The sequence below is a fragment of the Necator americanus genome, chromosome III (assembly GCF_031761385.1).
Source record: "Necator americanus strain Aroian chromosome III, whole genome shotgun sequence".
Classification (NCBI taxonomy): domain Eukaryota; kingdom Metazoa; phylum Nematoda; class Chromadorea; order Rhabditida; family Ancylostomatidae; genus Necator; species Necator americanus.
Genome location: NC_087373.1, coordinates 25,512,290 through 25,530,718, shown reverse-complemented (window position 1 = coordinate 25,530,718; position 18,429 = coordinate 25,512,290). Strand labels below are relative to the sequence as shown.

Sequence of the window (18,429 nt, the reverse complement as noted above, 5' to 3'; positions counted from 1 at the left end):
AGATGCGACGCGTGCACAAGGCTGGCGCGCTCCAATCGAACTTCTTGTGGAAAATAGCGCGCCGGAACGCCCGAAGCCGTATCTTCCGGGCCGTTTTTTACGGCAATTAGGAAGAAATGGACGGGATCATCCCTCTCTCCATAATCTACGATCCCGTATACGAGTACTCCACCTGAAATCCGTACCACCTCAGATTCGTGGGGTGATGCCTTTAATTCCCTGGTAAGCGATGCAAGGTGTCCATGTTATGTATGCGCAGTATTAGTAAAGCGGAATCGTCAGGTAAAAATAGCCGAGTCATCACAAACAACCATGGATGTTAGGCGAGGAATTTTGATTAGTTCGCTTCTGCGTTGAGCCAAACTAAGATTGAGGCAAAAAATGTTACTCTACAGTTTTGTAGTCCAACATACTTTCACAACTGACTCACCATGTGTATATGACACTTTTTTTTAGGTGAATCACCTCACAAAATGAGGAATCAATAGTACATGAGGCGTTAGCACGCTTGCAAAAGATACATGGTTTCAATCTGATATTTGGATGGAGCGAAAACGAACAGGATATTGACGTTTGTGGGGGGAACCATGAAGGAAAGATTATGCTCACTCCGCTCAAGAATCCGCTCAAGTTAGACATGGATTAAATCCTAACTAATTATCGCTGTGAATTTCCCGTTAGAACGAAGAAAATACGATCATTCCAAGCAAAATAAATCTCTTCTTAGTTGCCAGGATGGTTAAAACATGGATATGGGACAGATCAAAGGGGTAGCTGGTAACTGAATATGGTTAAGAACACTTAGTTTTGAGGACACCCGTGAGCCAAACTAGAGACTTTGCTTGTTTACCGAAAAAGATGATTGTGAATAAGAATTGAAACCAATCAAAAATTTAAAGAGAATTAAAAGAACTGAGATTAGAACGATGAGTGACTGCACTTTGACGACATACTAGGCGGTATTATCCCGGTTCTTCGATTTACGTAGCATGGAGTTGTGTATATGTGAATTTTAAAGACAACAGTGCTTTTGCGGTTGACATGTGGGGAATCTGGAGGAATCCGGAGATTCAGAAAAACAAAAATGAGCCACACACACACACATTACACAAGTCATATGATTGAATCCAGCTGATCGAACACAGCTGAAGACAGTTCAGCAAGTAGCACAAGCACTTTTTTGCATTTTAAAGGTTAAACAGCATTTAATGCTCGTGAGCGAAAAAAAAGCACAAAGAAACAAAACCCGTTTCTCGGTATGCCACTATTGATTGCTGAGAGATGACTTGAATTTCACCGTCTCTCTCAAAGTTACACCGAGCGCTGTGAATGTCATAGCATGAAGTGGAAAGGTTGGCACATAAGAAGAGAAAACGAAATTGTGCCTGCCGTTTGTTATCTGGCACGCACGACGCTGCTCCATGCTGGTAGTGTGCGCCTGCACCTAACGTACTACCGTGGTTTTCAAAGAAGTCGTGGAAAATGAATTCTTAATGTTCGCGACAATTCGCAGCTTTCTTATCGTACCATTTCAGTAGTGTTGGGGCTACGAATAAGTTCTGAGGTTTTTTTTCTCAACTTCGAAGCTTTACTCAGGGAAATTGTATACAATGTACTTCATTCAAAGTACTATACATCGTTAGCTACGACTTTTCTCTATCTTTCAGACAGTATACGGATTCCACGTTGAAAAAATCCTTCGTCTTTTGAGGCGAACCAAGAATCGAACCAATTTTTGCTTTCTTCGTAAGAAATGAAGTGCAGCTCGGCTAGGTTATGGGGCATCGACTGGAACAAGTGATAATCGGAAGAGCACTGCCTGTTAAATACGGCGGGTTGAGTAGGACATCCTACTGAAGCGCCTCCAAACATTTCTTGACCAGTTTTGGAAGATGTGGTAAAGCATTGTTGTGCTGAAAGATCATTTTGTCATGTCTTTTGGCATACTGAGGGCGTTTCAGCTTCAATGCTCGGCTCAATTGCATCCATTGTTGTTAGTAACGTTCTCCAGTGATGGTTTGATGAGTAGGTTGGAGCAGCTCAGATCACTCCCAGCTGATCACAACTGATCCCCCACCAGATCCACAGCATTAGCTTCTTACCATGGATATTCAGTTTGGCCGTTGAAGTTGATGCATTGCCTGCCTGACCCACGATTTTCCGCACTCTGGGTTGTCGTAGTGCATCAATTTTTCGTTCCTTGTCATGATTAAATGCAAAAGAACTTTCCGATTTTGCCTTCTGAGCAGTTGTTCGCATGTGAAAAACGGCGTCCGACCTCTCTTGGCTTGAGTTCACACGGAACCCAGCTTCCTTGTTTTTTCCACCATACCTATGGCTCCAAGAGGTCTTGAAATCGCTTGCTGAGTCACAAGTCCAAGATTTCAGCGAGCTTGAGTTTGACATGATTATCGCTCTAATAATGCTTCCACTTCAGCGTCTTCAAACTTTAGTGGTTTCGCTTCGTGTTTTTTGTCACTGGTGTCAAAATCGCCGCTCTTAATATCCCGGAATCACATGTTTTTATTGATGGAGCATGTTCCCTATATTCTTCACACAGCAATCGATGTCCATCAGCCGCATTTTCTTCAAATTGAAACAAAAAAGCAGCGCTTCCCACATATTGTGTTTTGCTGGCACAATTTTGAAATAGTTAGTGTACAAAGAAACTAGATTGTTTATGCCTCAGCAAAATGACCTACACTGATTTTTAGAGAGAAATGATGACATGAACGTGGTTGCAAGATGGTCCGATGCGATTTAGTGCTAGCTACGCCCTCTTCTGTAAATCCTTCAAAACTTATTTGTACACCCAATAAATGTATACTACAGATGTCATTTTTCATTTTAAAGAATGTTTTCATCCACAGTTTTCGTTTCGGGGAACGATAAAGAGGAACAGATTTCCTGCGAATGCCTTCGAGACATTACGTGCCCAGTGGATATGCTGGGAATTTGCCAACATATCTCGACAAGGTTACCCTCCAATCGTTCAAGGAGATGCAGACAACCGTCTTAGATGTTCTTCTCGCCATAGAGACAGAAAGAACTACACAGTATAAAGGAAATATGTAAAGAATAGGAGAAAGGGAGTGCGTTCTGTCTAGACATTACCTTCAGGAAGTATAGAAATTCTATCAAGTGAAGTCTTTTTCTTCCAACAGGTGAGAGATACAGAAGGTCCCTCTGTCCTGGAATAAATTCGGCTACAAAAAACTTTGAGACTCACAGCGTAACGATAATCCTTATTCTCATTACTTTTGAAAGCTGTATGTCCCGTTTTTAACAAAAGTTTCTATATTTGATGCACCTTTCTCTCAAGTTTTACGAGAGGATTTCTATTGGTTCTGGTGCGGTTACAAAGTTGAGATCACAAAATTCCACTGGATCTGTCTGATTCTCCGAAACAATTTAGTGGCTCGAGAACCCATTTGGAGACTTGACGGAGAAATACCAGCTTACATATGAGACTCACTATACTTTCTACGTCGAATGATAAAATGAAGAGAATACCCTTTAGAACCTTCTTTTTGTCAACTTGGACAATGGAATTCCAGTCAACAAAAAAACATAAAAGCTACGAAAATACAGATATTCAAATGAACTACAGTAGTGTTAGGAAAGGATTCTGAGTTAAGTATATTCCGAAAATGTTGTCTAAATCCGAAGAAAGCCAAAGGTCTTTGGAGTGTCTTCACATCTTAGAGAGAAGTGGGATATTTCAATGGCAGAGAGGAGCAAAAGCGATCGGCAAAGGTCGCCGAACTTATTTTACGACTCAGCTCCTGATAAAATCAAATTCTGAAGAATGTTCAATGTCTGTTGGCTCGGCTGCTCTGGGTGGTCTACTTAAAGAGAGAGTTTTACAAGATTTTCATTGTTTTCAACGGGCTTATCCGAAACGCCGCAAACGGGTTTTCAGGCAACAGGCGCGCTCTCAGTGGGCATCACAAGGACACGGAACACTTTAAAGATTATAACATTGAGCAATTTAGAGCATATAGCCAATCCTGAATTTTTGAGAGAAGAACTATCTGAAGAAACTTTCACCATTTCATTAGATTAATGCTTCGGAAAGTAGATATTTGGATTTCTAGGAAAATTTTCTCGGAAAACACTAATATCGCTCTCGAATTGCTATTTTTCTGATACTTCACGAGATCGTTTCTTGTCACGAAGAGGTGGTATGAGAGAGAATTATGTTTTGAAGGAGAATGTCGCCGTTCATACAAAATGCGAACAAGTTTTCTAGAAATGTTAGCAAAATGCTTCTCAAAAAAATATCTGCACTTCGAGAGCATGCATTTCTGAATAAGTAGCACCCTAACAGCCGCTAATGACACCTTTTCCTTTGGGGAGATTTCAGGGGAAATTTCTTTCATCCCCAATAAACAAATTACTCCGATTTTTCGAACATTTGCACATGATATTTTGTTAGAGGTGTCTGAACATCCAGTAAGACGATAGGAAATAATTTTGAGGAAAAACGTACGACGTAATTTACTTTGAGGCCCCTTTCCAGTTACCGTTTGTGCGCGCGATCGTTGATTAAGCAGTGAATGAGCCGCTTTCGCGCATCCTACTGTTTTCCATGGCAACTACGTACATACATATGTAGACACTCGCGATAATATCGCATGCAAAAAAATCGTCGGCTGCTGTCCAATAAATGTTTTCCATTTTAAATTTTCACTAACGCCAAAGAAATGTTTGGTAACAGAAATCCTGAGCGGTGTCTAATTGATTTGAAAACTCATCTGAATCTCAGGACGCTTCTGTAAGTTTATATGCATCGAAATGCCTATCAAGAGTGAGAACTACCAGAACAGATCTCTTTTAACTGTGCTCGCCTCATTCACATCCAAAATAAGAGGCTGCAATCGATCTGTGCGTTACGGGAATCCGAGAGGAGGAGGATGAAAGGCTGTGAGTGCAGAGGATCCGAGTCACAGCGTTCGACGACAGAACACACTGATTAGAGGAGGAGAATCGATGCCCGAGCTCATGGTTTGAACAGAAAATTAAGGGCAATTTCGGTGGTTGGCACTCTTCGACCTCATCGCTAAATCGATATGCACAATGAATGCATCAGTCGATATCCCGCTATCGGGAGGTTCTTTGCTACCTCCCTAACACCTTCGGGAACTTTACCTCCATCCGAAATAGACAGAGAGGATAGCGATGTGTTTGCCGAACGAAGGCGAAGTTGGCGAAATGCGTTGCAACTCGGTGTTGTTTATGTTTCTGCATCTATTTACAACGCTCATCGTTAACACTCCACCAGGACCACTAGCGGTTGTCGTGATGGGTAAGATTGAGCGAATTATTTGCAGACACGTCTTATTTTTATTTTTATTTTCACTGCCTTGTCAAAGGGTAAATAGATTAATAAGTGACAGTGTAAAATTGAGTGGATTCGGATTTTTTCTTAATGGCTAAAAATGAGTTCCATTAAAAGCGACGAGTATGTAAAGGAATTCGAACGAACTTAACAAGACCACATGCGCACACACAGTTATTCACAGCTGCTGCTCGGAAACAAATGTTCATGTGGAGAAATGAGTCGCTTTGCTCTTCACTGACACACTCATTGAACGCTGGTCGCATGTCTTGGGGCAGCTGGTCGCAAGGAAAGTCTGTAATCCGACGCCGCATCATCGCATTAATCACGACCACCTTACGAATACAAATAACTTTATGATATTATGGAAATAACGAGAGCAATATCTTGTGGCGATCGACGAGATGCGGAAGAAATTAACGGAAATCAAATTTGGACGAGCGAAGTAACGGAGGAAGCTTAGCCTCAAGAACTCACGGATAGAAAATGCTGAAACTTTAACAGAAAGATGGTTACTGTAGAAGAAAACCTCGCTAGAACTGCCTACAAAATAATACAAAACGAATCTTCTGTGACAAGGTTTAATGAAGTGGTAGCAGAACAAAAAGTAGAATCACATAGGAACTGCTCGGGTACGGTCCATTACGCTTCTCTTGGCCAAAACCAATAAATCTGGCAGAAGAACACGAATATTGTGCACGAAGACATGAAATTCCTAATAGAATTCTTCAATCTCCGTTAGGAATTGCATTCTGATGAACCATTCAAAACGTTCTTCAAGGCTTACAAGAAATATCTAAGATGTAGGACGCAATCAAGGAATGTGTGCAAAATGTAACAGCAAAGTAGCGAAAGAGCACAAAGACTTTCAAAAGATCTGCTCTGGCAGAACAAATCCCTAGACAGAAAAAACACAAAGAGAGAGAGAAAGAAAGAAAGAGGAAGAGAGGAGCGCTGAACAGGGCAACAGCTAAATCCACAGCTCTAACTTCCTCATTGGGTGAGCTGCTGCAAAGTAGGAGCAATAAACAGAAAGTTCGAGAACTGCAAAACTTACGAAATTTCATCTGAACAAAGGGAAGAGGACTGCGGAGGGGAAATTCAAATTTTGATCAATAGGGCTTAAAAGTGCGAACAGCCGCAACGAACATTGCGTATTCACAGCTTCTAAAATCAATTCCTCTTTATAGTCGCCACTTTCACAATGCAGCGACCATTTTCCTGTCATTTTCCAATTTCTTATGAACATCAGCTTTGTGGACAGGCTGAGACAGTGACCGCATCACGATGTGATCGCTACGAATAGTTCAGGAATTCTCAGTGTAACTCCGCTATCGAACGTACATTGAAAACAACGTTACATGAAAGGAGTAAAAGAGGGAAACAACAGAAAAGGGAGCGGTAGATGGTTCAGCTGAAGGATTCGAAACGCGTAAACCAAACACGGTCTCCTTCAACTCATGGCTATGGCTTTCGGAGGTGCAGGTGGACGCAGCTGGCGCAGCAAACTTGCGATAACGATAGTGTGGTGAGGAATTTGCGATAGGGTCGTGCACGGGGCGAACGATTCGCGGTAAACGAGGCGAGATTTTACGAGGCAGGCGGTGCTGATGAGCAGCATCGCGTAGAGCGCTTTACCTGCCGGAGGGGCAGTATTGAGATGGCGACCGCCGTGCAAGGCATCGATTAGCTGGCAGAGGAGCTCGGCTGGCTGGCTGACTGCCTCAGCCCTCACTCTCCTCTCCACCCTCCCCTTTCGTCTCACTCAAACGCTTCTCCTCTATGTCCTCAGGGCATGATTTATACCCATATGCGTTACCGTTAATTCTATGTAGATGTTTTTACAGTAACAGAAGAGAACATTGGACTGAAGGAGTGACTGGTAGCGACTCCGTTGCTAAGTTGCTTTTCTCACGAACTACATGGACTACTTCACAGGCACCGCAAGAGCTGAAGGTCGCCGGAAGTTCGTCCGTTCGAAGAGGAGGCGCAGCAGCAGACGAAGACAAGACGGAAAGTGCTCCGTCTGTGGCCACTGCAAGGACCACTAAAAATGATTTATCACATATTGGACGTTTTCTGCTGAGGCGTTCTGGAGACGCATATGCACGTATGAAGAAAGCTAATTTGTCCCTGTTGTTTCTGTATGGTTAGGGGAAATTTATAGCATAGTCCCGTGGAAACAAGGCTTATAGTTATTGGTTTCGGTGAACCAACCTGCTTCCAAAGAAGAAGATCTGAGATGTGAAGCATAACCTAGGAAATAAAGAGGAAAGAAATAGAATATCGACGGCGAGTGCTTCTCGAGTATTGGTTTTGTATCCTGCAAATGGGTAACATCACTACATATACATACTACTACTGTATTCTCATCACATTATTGCCATCAACATACACAAACTTCGTTCGACACCTGAGCTAGTAGATGACTTGATGTGCTCCTGAAGTGTCAGTACAGAACCGTTGACTACATATAATAACAGAGCTTAATAATACTAATAATAATAGGGATGACCAGCTGCTTTTTTTTACGTAAAAGCACTGCCAATTCGATGTATTCCCAGCCATTGCACTTGCAACGTTGGCAATTGGTTTTCTTTTCTTGTTTTCCAGAAGATTCCATCTGTCTACAAAATCGCCATTTCTGTCAATGAGCTAAGTTGCTTTTTTCACCTGAACTACCTTCGTCATCATGTGCATAAATGTGTACACAGCTTAGCACTGCTGTGATTTTTTCAATTCCGATATAGAAGATACGCTGTTAGAATCCGGACAGGAAATGTTCCATGCAAGAAGTTGCTTATTTAAGCCAGTGCCCAAAGACAGCAAAAATGCTCTTACATCTCAGCTGAGGAATCCTTCTTGAGCACATTCATTCTGTGTAGTCGCCCTGACTCTGTCACCTGGTCGATCGTTACGCACTGCATGCTATCTTCAGCTGTTCGTAATTCATTCGTCGATTTTGCTTCGAAAGCGCCCTGGAGGAGGTGGAAGTTGTGGTGCGTGGCGTTGTTGGCTGTCTCTCGACTACGCCCCACACGCAGTTGTCCAGAGGGCTTAGGGTGGGACTGTTGGGAGGCCAAATCTCCTTCGACCAAAAAATCTCAGCGTTGTCACAGAGCCGTTGGAGCAAATAGCTCTCACTACTCGGTGCTGTCTTGTTGAAAAATGTACTGTCTCCAGGGGCTTAGTCTCCATGCATGGCTTCGCCTTCCTCAGAACTCTCAAATGAACTCCATTCATGACAGTTCCTCCTGAAAGAAGTGCGGCAGAATGAAATTGCCCTCACTTGAGGCATAGATATTGGCCGCGAACTTGGTCTTGCCCACTTTGATACCGCGTATCCCTTCGCAACGTCGTATGCAATGGATCATATTAATTCGAAGAACTTAATAATTTCGACGGGCGTTCCCACGACGTAAAAACTTGCCATAATCGTACTTTTATCGTTATCGCTCTTTTATCGTACTCTATGCTTAGCTTGACATTCTCGAGCATTCTAAAGCTGAAAAAGTCCTACTGGCACATCTAACTTTGGCGCGAATTAGCACTCAATTTGTCCGTTAATTTAAATATAGCAGGAACTTCAAAATACCAGCTTGTCTGGATTCTAATGGCGCATCCTGTCGGAGCTAGTAGCATAGTATTTAGAAAATCAGTGTATTAACACTGGTACATAGTAGGGTCAAAAAAACATGAAGCACGGACAGTTGTGGCTGCGCTGGAAGCGGTACGGTGGAGCGCGGCGGTTGTGATCGAGGTGCGACCATGGCGAGCTTCAGAGATGGGTGGTGGTAGCGAGGATCCCTACCCCATCTGATACCCCATCTGCTACGCTCCACCGCGCCGCTTCGAACGCATCGGCTTACGCCTCCGTGCTTGATGTCGTTTTGCAACAACTATATGCTACAATCCACTAAAAAAGGAGTCGACCGTTCGTGAAAAAATCGTTCGGAATAGGTTGTTCAGAGTGTATTCTGCTCAGTAATCAATACTCTATATACGCTGTCCTCTTCCTTTAGCAGCAAATCAAGTGCCCTGTGCATATCACATCATATCTTACTAAGGTATTCAGAAAGCTCTGTCATCTGCTGCTTCACACTAGCTTCTAGGTTTTTTTTTGCAGTGGATTTCTAATGGAAGTAAAGTGAACCTTGTAAAGTTGAAAGGGCACTGTTGGGGAGCAATGCAGACTTGAAGTTAGGATCTAAGACGACATTTTCTCAAACTTTTTGCGTGAGGCTTCCAAACGACTGCCCAACATAGAATGCGAATGAGGCTTCCGTGTCGCAATGGCACCTCGTTTTCGTTTTTGATCAAGAATTATCGAGAGATATCGCTTAAATAGCGAATTCCCTGTGAGGCGAGCAGTATCTTAAAGGCATCACCCCACGAATCTGAGGTGGTGCAGATTTCAGGTGGAGTATTCGTATACGGGATGGGAGACTACGGAAAGGGGAGTGATTCCGTCCATTTCTTCCTAATTGCGTAAAAAAACGGCCCGGAAGATACGGCTTCATTCGTTTTGGCGCACTATTTTGTACAAGACGTTCGATTGGAGCGCGCCAGTCTTATGAGGGGTCGCATCTTCCGGGCCGTTTTTTTACGGCAATTAGGAAGAAATGGACAGAATCACCTCCCTCTCCGTAGTTTCCCATCCCGTATACGAATACTCCACCTGAAATCTGCACCACCTCAGATTCGTGGGGTGATGCCTTTAAAGAACAAGAAGTGTATACTTAAATACACAGCCTAGCGCTGTTTTGAGTCTTGAAATAGATTTCCAGAGTTTTGGAGTTTTTTTTCTAGTTTAAGTTGGGGGATAAGTTTGTGCGGTTCTTATTAATTCATTTGTTTTTGTGTGTTGGGTGTTGCTTATTACTAAATGTCACACATTAGGTTTTTAGGTTGTTGTACTTTGAGAATAAGTATTGAGATTTTCAGTATTCTGTTGCTCTGATACCGTGACAAAAGATGAAGTCTCAAGTCGGCGTTCCCAACAACTTCTTTTCGACTCTAATCGTGGTACATGCGCCGCTCATGCAGCCAGAAACATCAACATCAACAGTTTTATTGTTAAGAGACCAACTCAATCATGGTGGAAAAAATCAGCATAAAAATGGTTTAAGAAGTAAAAAGAGAAGAATATCCCCAAAAATTGTTGGAGAAGAGCAAAACCATCAATGCTGATGTCTACTGTCAAAAATTTCATCGTTTGACACAAGCAGTCCGTGACAAATGTCTTAGCATTCTACATGCGGTTATTTCCCAACATGATGAACATCCCAATCGCACATCAAAATGGTCATCCAGGAGCTTCGTTGGGAGTTTCTTTCGCGCCCGCCCTATTCTCCAGACCCGGCTCCATTGAACTATAACCTTTTTCGCTCGTTTTCAAATGCATTTAATGACATTTTATTACATAAAGAGCAAGAAGTGCACAGTTGGCTCGGAATTGCAGCTTTTTTCCTTAAAATGATGCTATTTCTTACTAAAGTGGAATTCTGAAGCTCATTCTGAAACCACTGGCACGAAGTAGTCAACAGAAGAAGGGAACACATAGTAGATCTATTGTTATTGATTTTTATTGTAAAATGATTTCAATACATCTAAGAAATCTCACAAGCTTATTCCTAAACAAAATATTTGACATCTACGAGTGGCATGCTATTAAATTTTTTTCCCATTGTTATTTTGTCTAAAACAGTAGCGTCGCTGTGTTTAATCTCTTCTTTTCTGGCGTAGTCTTGCCAAAACGACCTGAACCGTGACATAGTTGCATGCTGCAGGACTGACTGGTGGTGGTGGAGCTACCTAGAGTCGTATCTTTTCAACCACAGGATCCATCAGGAAACCTTGTCCAGACGTCCATGCAATAGCACCAGGCTTGCGGTCATCTTGTCCCGACTATATCGCTTGCACAGGTTATTACTTACGGTTACTTCTTACGAGTGGTGCGATCAGACGTACGAACAAACAGAGCCAGAGTCACACGATTTCTTTCTACATAAAGCGCTGAACTCAATTGATTTGAACACACTTGCTGCAGTCTTTAATCTTACTAAATGATGAAGGTGTCTGACGTTGATCAATTCGCTTGGATGCACCACCACGTTCACTTCAATTCGGAATCTTTTGAGGTTTACGAATGTGTAACTGGCCTATAGTGTCACTTGCTGGGGCTCGCTGATATGTCAACTCAGTGTTTTTATCCTTCCAGACAAGTCTGGTACCAATTTATCGACTCCGGAGGGATGAAAGGCTTGGATAGTTGCCGCCAGGGCGACTTTCATCCCTCCAGAGTCGATAAATTAGAACCAGACTTGTATGAGAGCATAAAACCACTGACCAGAGACATCGGCTAACTCCCGCAATTCACTGTATAGGTCAGTAAGACGAACTATTCTGAATTAAACTGCACATGGTGGCACATCCCAAGCGGATTGATTGACGCCAGACACTTAATTCTTTACCATTAATGAAGTTATCATTTCCATGTATTTGTATTCATCATTTCACGGACTCTGCCCGATGGAGGGATATCAGTCGGTTCGTTGCAAGGCAAGCTTGCACATTCTCGTGTGGAGCAACTGGGGATGAACTGGGCCAAAAACTTAAGTGCCGCTTTGACTGAGGGGAATGTTTCTTCGTTTCTAGTGTGCCACAACTGACCACTACTTTTCTAATAGGTGATGTTCATGAATAGCTGTTTAGTTGTGTTTGCGTTTACACTGATTCTAACCAGCATGTCTATCCATTCAGAAATCTGCAGTTAGATGACTGGATTGGATTTGGAAACGCTTCCAACAAATAAAACAAATAAGTCTGAACCTCGTCCACTAAAGAAGCAAATAACGTACCATCGTGGTTGCGAAAAACACCCATACCGGTCAGAAACTTGCCTAGGGAGTTATTTCTGTACAAACAGTAATAGAAAAGGGACTCCTTACCAAAGTAGAGCGCCTGATAATGATGAACGACCTAACAGCTTGGAAAACATACAAGGACGTCGAGGATGTAAAGAACAAGACTAATTGTTAATTGTTTTGTATAAGACAACCGTATTTCCGAATCTGACCTACACTACAAAAATTTGGGTGCTTCTCAAACAGACAAAAAATGTCGCCAGCGTTGTCGAACGCTCCTTTGAAGGAATGATGATAACAGAATTCTGCTTTACGCAAGTGAAAGATTAAACTCGAAGTTCAATCCTCGTCAGTGAGGATTAGAGACGCTGCCACATATGTCAAAGAAATTGAAATAGCCGAATGCGGGGGGCGATTTAACGTTAAACAACCGTTAAAGCAAGGGATGTCACCAACTGGATTCCAACCTCAAACCTCAAACAGTAAGGCGTCGGGCAAGATGAATTTGTTTCCCAGGTCCCTCAATGAAAATATCCCCATCAGACTCGTAGCGAGCCAAGAAATCACTAAGCAACTCTCGGACATGATCCGGGAGTATTGCTGGCGCCCGCTTGAGCGAGTCACAGAACATCACAAATAGGAGATAGAGGTAATAAGTGATATGACTGACATTTGACAGATGCAGCGAATCACAGTGGGGTCAAACCGACATGAAGAACGGTGCAGTTGCGTAAGCGCCTGCGTTCGGAGCGCCGCGGTGGAGAAAGCGGTTGGAATCGAGGCGGGGCATCGCGAACTGCAGCGCAAGAATGATGCTAAGAAGGGTCCTTCCTTGTCTCTAACCGCTACGCAACTGCATGTTTCATGTCGTTTTGTCCCTACTATAAATCCTCTAAATTGTGTCATTTGCACCACGATTCTCAAGATAAGAGTGTTTGCTTTTCTGATTAGTCTACTTTTAATCATCTTGAAAAACGCAATACGAGTGGCCTGTTAATTAAAAACTACCAGAAATAAAACTCCTGCATTGGAAATAAGATCACGACCCGCATTTTTAGCCTTTAATAAAGATTCTCCACCAGCTCGTTTCAAACGCGCCTTGTCACGAAACTGACGATGTTGAGGTCTATGTGGGCAAATATAGATTTCGATTTTTTGTAGATTACGAGTATGAGCGCGGGCTCGCTCAATTCTCCATAAAAATGACGTGCTAACCGCTTCAGCTCCTGTGAAGTACATTAGCACGTGTCACCCTTGCACATGCTGCGATTCTCTCTCAGCAACCTATTTACTGATTTCACTTGAATAGACAACTGAAGAAACACCACTGATTCTCACACGTCGTTTTTTATGACATTTAGTGGGAATTGAGTGAACCACGCTCACACTCGTAATCTACACCTCAACATCTATACTTGTTCATCGAGGCCCAGTTTTGTGAAACGTTGGCTTTAATCCGCAACGTATTCATAAATCAATCCTTAAAGGGAAACCCACCCCAACCACCTGGAAGATGCGGCTTCGAGCGTTCCATTCCTGACTATTTTCTACAACGAGGAAGGAATGGACGGAATCACCCTCCTCTCCATAATCTACGACCCCGTATAGGCATTACCCACCTGAAACTCACACCACCCAGATTTGTGAGGTGATGCTTTTAATTGAAATGTACATGTAGGTGGTACATTCTAGAGCGATTGATCCACGATAACCGTTTAACCTTCATCGCTAGATGAAAAGGGAATGTTCTCATAAACTTCCAAGAGTATGAAAGATCTACCCATCAAAATGTAGCCTCTACAACTTTCAACACTGTAAACACAAAACACGCTGGAACACAAGATTCAATAAAATTTTATATTCATCCCCTAGCGATTGAACTTTGCATCCAGAATAGATGCCTAGCGTTTCTTATAATTCGATAAAAGGACTCAAGTATAGTTTGAGCTCCAACTATCTAAAATAAAACATATTTAACAGGCAACAAACGAGAAGTGTTCTTTAAAAAACAACGAAAAGTGTCGTTTCGTACCATAACAAAGACAACAATGAATAACAACACGAGCTCATCTGACAACATAACCACTTGGACACATAATTGTTGCATAAAAACCTATATCCGCCAAACTATAAGTGTTTTGGCTTCGATATGACTATCTAACATAAGAAATCAAAGTTGTCCCATGCAATTTTGGAGTGTCAGCTCTATCGCTGTTTAACTCATTGGTTCATTTTTTGGAGAGCAGCTTCATCAGTTTGTGACATAGTTGTTAACCGTTTTCCCAGTTTTTCGTGCACATCCAAATATTTGGCGACACAACGGTCCAAACATACAGCTTCACCCTGCAAAGGAAATGTTAGTGAAATATATTTGTCTTCTCGATTAAAGGCTGCTAATTCAAAACAAACTTTAGTAAGGTCCGCTTCTTTAAATGTGTTGGCAATGCACTTCTCTTGGCAAGCTGTGGTCATTCGCCTGTACATATCCGACATCATCTCCATTTCCAACTCCGCCACCACTTGCAGTTGTTGCTCTGTCGCCATTTTTCTATATACGATGGCGGATCCTGATGTGGTAACATTAATAAATTAAGACCATAGCGAGTAAAAAAAACAGAAAGTTCTCAGAAGGGACATAACATGGAACTTGAAAAAAGGTAAGCGATAAATATAACGATAGCGACAAATGAACATCGATGGTAAAAAGCGGCATTCAGTGTAGTACCCTCTTGAAAGTGACGCCTTCAATAAGCTCCATATAAGCATACAAACCATCCGGAAAAATCTCCTCAGCAGCAGCTGGCGAGTTCTCCCGTCATTGGACTATGCTTAATGAGCGCTAACGTGAGTACACTACATAGTTTTATCAACCTCATCACACGATTGAAAAGAAAACCAAATAACTGACGAACACAGAACCGAGTTGCAACACGGTACGGCACCATAGATATAAAGGAAAGAAGAATGTTGGTACAAACTTGCACTCTCGGGAGATTGTAGCGAACCAACTAAGGTCCCACAAGCGAACCGACTTCGTCAATATAGTCCAGTCATCAGGTTTTCTCGGACACTCGCAATTAGAACTATTTCGTGTCCAAGAAGAACAGTAGCAAATTAGCTAATGATAAACAACATCAGTCACACACGTATTACAACAAGACAATCCTAACTTCGTTAAACAATCAACCTTATGAAAACAATCCTAAGTATTCAACTCGATTTTGACTCTCACTCTGCTATATTCAGTGTTATAGTCGAGTCGAAATGACCAGAAGCTAGGTGGAAGCGTGACTGTATTCATGGTGGAGCGTAGCGGTTGGTATCGAGGAGGACCCTCGCTAGCACCACTCATCGCTACACCACGTCGAGTGGAAATTACGATGCTTCCACTTTAAACCCATCGCTTAGCTCCATCGCGCCTTTTCAAGCGCAGCTGCACCACGCTTCAGATCGCCAAAACAGCTTCAGTCCAACAACATTTGGTAAGTCTCCATTGCAGATTTTAACGACAGCAATTAGTTTGAAACGAAAAATGTTGAATAGTGGCCGTAGCATCGATCCTACAACGAATGTTTCAGAAAGAACCAACACGTGAAAAGACTCAGTTGATATTTGATTTTAAAAAATCACCTGAAGTCTGCAACTGCCCTCGAAACCACGCAGTGTAGCTAGCGGTTACGATCGAGGTGGGGCTATCGTTACCTCCACTCGAACTGCAGAAATGGGTAGAACTAACGCAGGTCGCACCTCGACCGCAACCGCAAGCTCTACTGCGCTGTTGCGAGTGCACCTTCTTACGCAACTGCACTAGGCTACTCTACTGAGAGCAGTGCGATTGATTTGTTTGGGTGATCTGAGTAGAGAGCTTCCCAACACTTACAAAGGAGAAACGTGCAATTGAGTCAAAACGGCCTGAAACTTATTACAATTGCTTAGGTAACTGCGACCGCAGTGAGGTTCTCTCTATCTCCGCTTGTGCTGCGGAGCTGAATGAAGGTCGTCCATTCTAGAGCGTATCCGCTTATGCAATTGCTGCAGGATACAGGTCGTTTCGACGCGACTATGCGACAAAAAGGAGACTCCATCATTAACTTCGATCACCTCCAACATGTTTACATCCAACTATGCTCTTCTAGTAAAATCCCCAATTACGCAGAAGTACTGAAAAGACGGTAGTTCACCTAACGTATAATATATAATTTTCCTAAATGTTAATTTTAATTATTTTTGTGTTAATAAATTCTGACGAATCCGACAACGCCGAAACATTAGCCGTAATAAAGTTTGTTAACAATCTTGGCTGTTGCTTAAACTTGAATATCGACAAGTATAATATATGAATTTCTAACCGAAAAATCTCAGAATAAGCTGTTTCCTGCTGCTAAATTTTGAACTTTGACGAGAATAATTAAGCTTCAAACGTTGAAATTAATGTTAGCCAACCAGAGTGCCACATTAACTTTGCACTTTACGGGACCAATGGATCAATATTGCAGTGCCATATTCAGCTCCTGAACTCTCACTCTTGAATCCATTAATTGTTCGGTGTTCTTCTCTTCTATCACAAGCCAGAGGCCGTCAAATTCATGTGCAGTACTCATACCATAACCTCTAGATCGATAAAAATGGTAAGATTTGTTGTTGCTAGGACTCTCGTCAGATAAGAGACTGTTTCCGAAGTAGCATTGAGAATTAGTATTGGGTCTCTGCATATCCCCTTTCCCACCTTTGATGCTTTGCATCCTGAAATTCGCAAGGTGTTCTGTTCTGGGAGCTGCTGAAGGATAATCAGACAATCAACGCCAATCTCTACATAAGACAACTGCAGAAGCTGGCTGATGCAGTGCGCGAAAAACGCCCACAATGAAGTCGAAATCACACTGCTGCAAGACAACACGAGACCTCGCACCCCAAAGGAGACGCGGGGATTTCTGGAGTGCCTAGGCCTTACCCTACTCTAACCATAGCTCAAACCCTGCCCATCTGAATAGCTCCTGTTCTGGGCCCTGAAGCCGCACATGCGAAAAAAAATTCCAAACTGCAGTACTCCCAACGACTGTTTATCGTCACAGCCCTTTTTCTTCTGCAAGGAGGGCATTAAGACTTGCCCACTAAGTGGCTACATGTTGCTGATAACGATGGCAATTACATTGTTGATCCTTGATTTGTACTAATAAAATAATCTTTTTCAGACATAGGAGAAAAGATATGCAAAGATCCAATAGGAGACAGTGGAAATGCAAAGCAATTTCGCGTAGAACTCTCTCTCTCTCTCTCTCTCTCTCTCTCTCTCTCTCTCTCTCTTTACCTTAAAGGCATCACCCCACGAATGTGAGGTGGTACGGATTTCAGGTGGAATATCCGTATACGGGATAGTAGATTATGGAGAGGTGGGTGATTCCGTCCATTTCTTCCTAATTGCCGTAAAAAACGGCCGGGAAGATGCGGCGCGTGCAGAAGGCTGGCGCGCTCCAATCAAACTCCTTGTGGAAAATAGTGCGCCGGAACGCTCGAAGCCGTATCTTCCGGGCCATTTTCTACGGCAATTAGGAAGAAATGAACGGAATCACCCTTCTCTCAATAGTTTATGATTCCGTATACGAATACTCAACCGAAAATCCGTACCACCCCAGATTCGTGAGGTGATACCTTTAAAGGCAACATACCAGGAATCTGAGGTGGTGCGGGTTTCAGGCGGAGTATCCGTATACGGGTTCGTAGATTATGGAAACGGGGGTTGTTCCGCTCAACCTGCAAACAGCTGCCTCCAGAATGCTGTTTTGCCATCTACTGCAACGTTCCGCCCCTTGCGCCGCCTCCGCCCAATCAATTCGAACTGCCCCAATAGGCAGTAAGGGACGTTACGCGTGCAAGGTGGCGCGCTGCAATGGAAGGCATCGACCTGAAACCCGTACCACTCCAGATTCGAGGAATGCTGCCTTTAAGGGAACACGCAACAGGCATGAGTTGCCCCACACGTTCACTGCACCTGAGTCTGCGCGTGTGAATGCGTCGAAAATCGACACTTCTGCACCAGTCCGCGGACTTTTTTTTCCTAATATTTATTCTACTCCCTGCTGCTGCTCCGATCTGACATTCTTTGAAGACAAACACAGTAGTCTTGTTAAGAAAACCACGTTCATGCTACTATAAACCTAAATACACGAGATTATAACACAAAACACGCGGAATTACATACCGAGTAAAATCATAGCTTCATAA

At 42.9% G+C, this 18,429-nt stretch overlaps 3 protein-coding genes across 3 annotated transcripts; 2 read left to right on the top strand and 1 right to left on the bottom strand.

The window, feature by feature from the left end:
• Positions 1 to 2,854: 2,854 nt before the first annotated feature.
• Positions 2,855 to 7,495, top strand: RB195_010902 (uncharacterized protein; the record flags this gene model as incomplete). The annotated part of the gene is made up of 2 exons (XM_064192095.1): positions 2,855 to 2,976; positions 7,189 to 7,495. 2 exons carry the CDS (start codon positions 2,855 to 2,857, stop codon positions 7,493 to 7,495), a joined length of 429 nt encoding a protein of 142 aa, XP_064049677.1.
• RB195_010901 (uncharacterized protein) lies at positions 7,124 to 7,495 on the top strand (the record flags this gene model as incomplete). Its single annotated transcript, XM_064192094.1, has 1 exon — positions 7,124 to 7,495. One exon carries the CDS (start codon positions 7,124 to 7,126, stop codon positions 7,493 to 7,495), a length of 372 nt encoding a protein of 123 aa, XP_064049678.1.
• A 6,932-nt stretch (positions 7,496 to 14,427) lies between these two features.
• Positions 14,428 to 18,419, bottom strand: RB195_010900 (uncharacterized protein; the record flags this gene model as incomplete). Its single annotated transcript, XM_013452671.2, has 3 exons — positions 14,428 to 14,550; positions 14,617 to 14,774; positions 18,407 to 18,419. The coding sequence occupies 3 exons, from the start codon at positions 18,417 to 18,419 to the stop codon at positions 14,428 to 14,430; spliced, it is 294 nt and encodes a 97-aa protein (XP_013308125.2).
• Between the last annotated feature and the right edge of the window lie 10 nt (positions 18,420 to 18,429).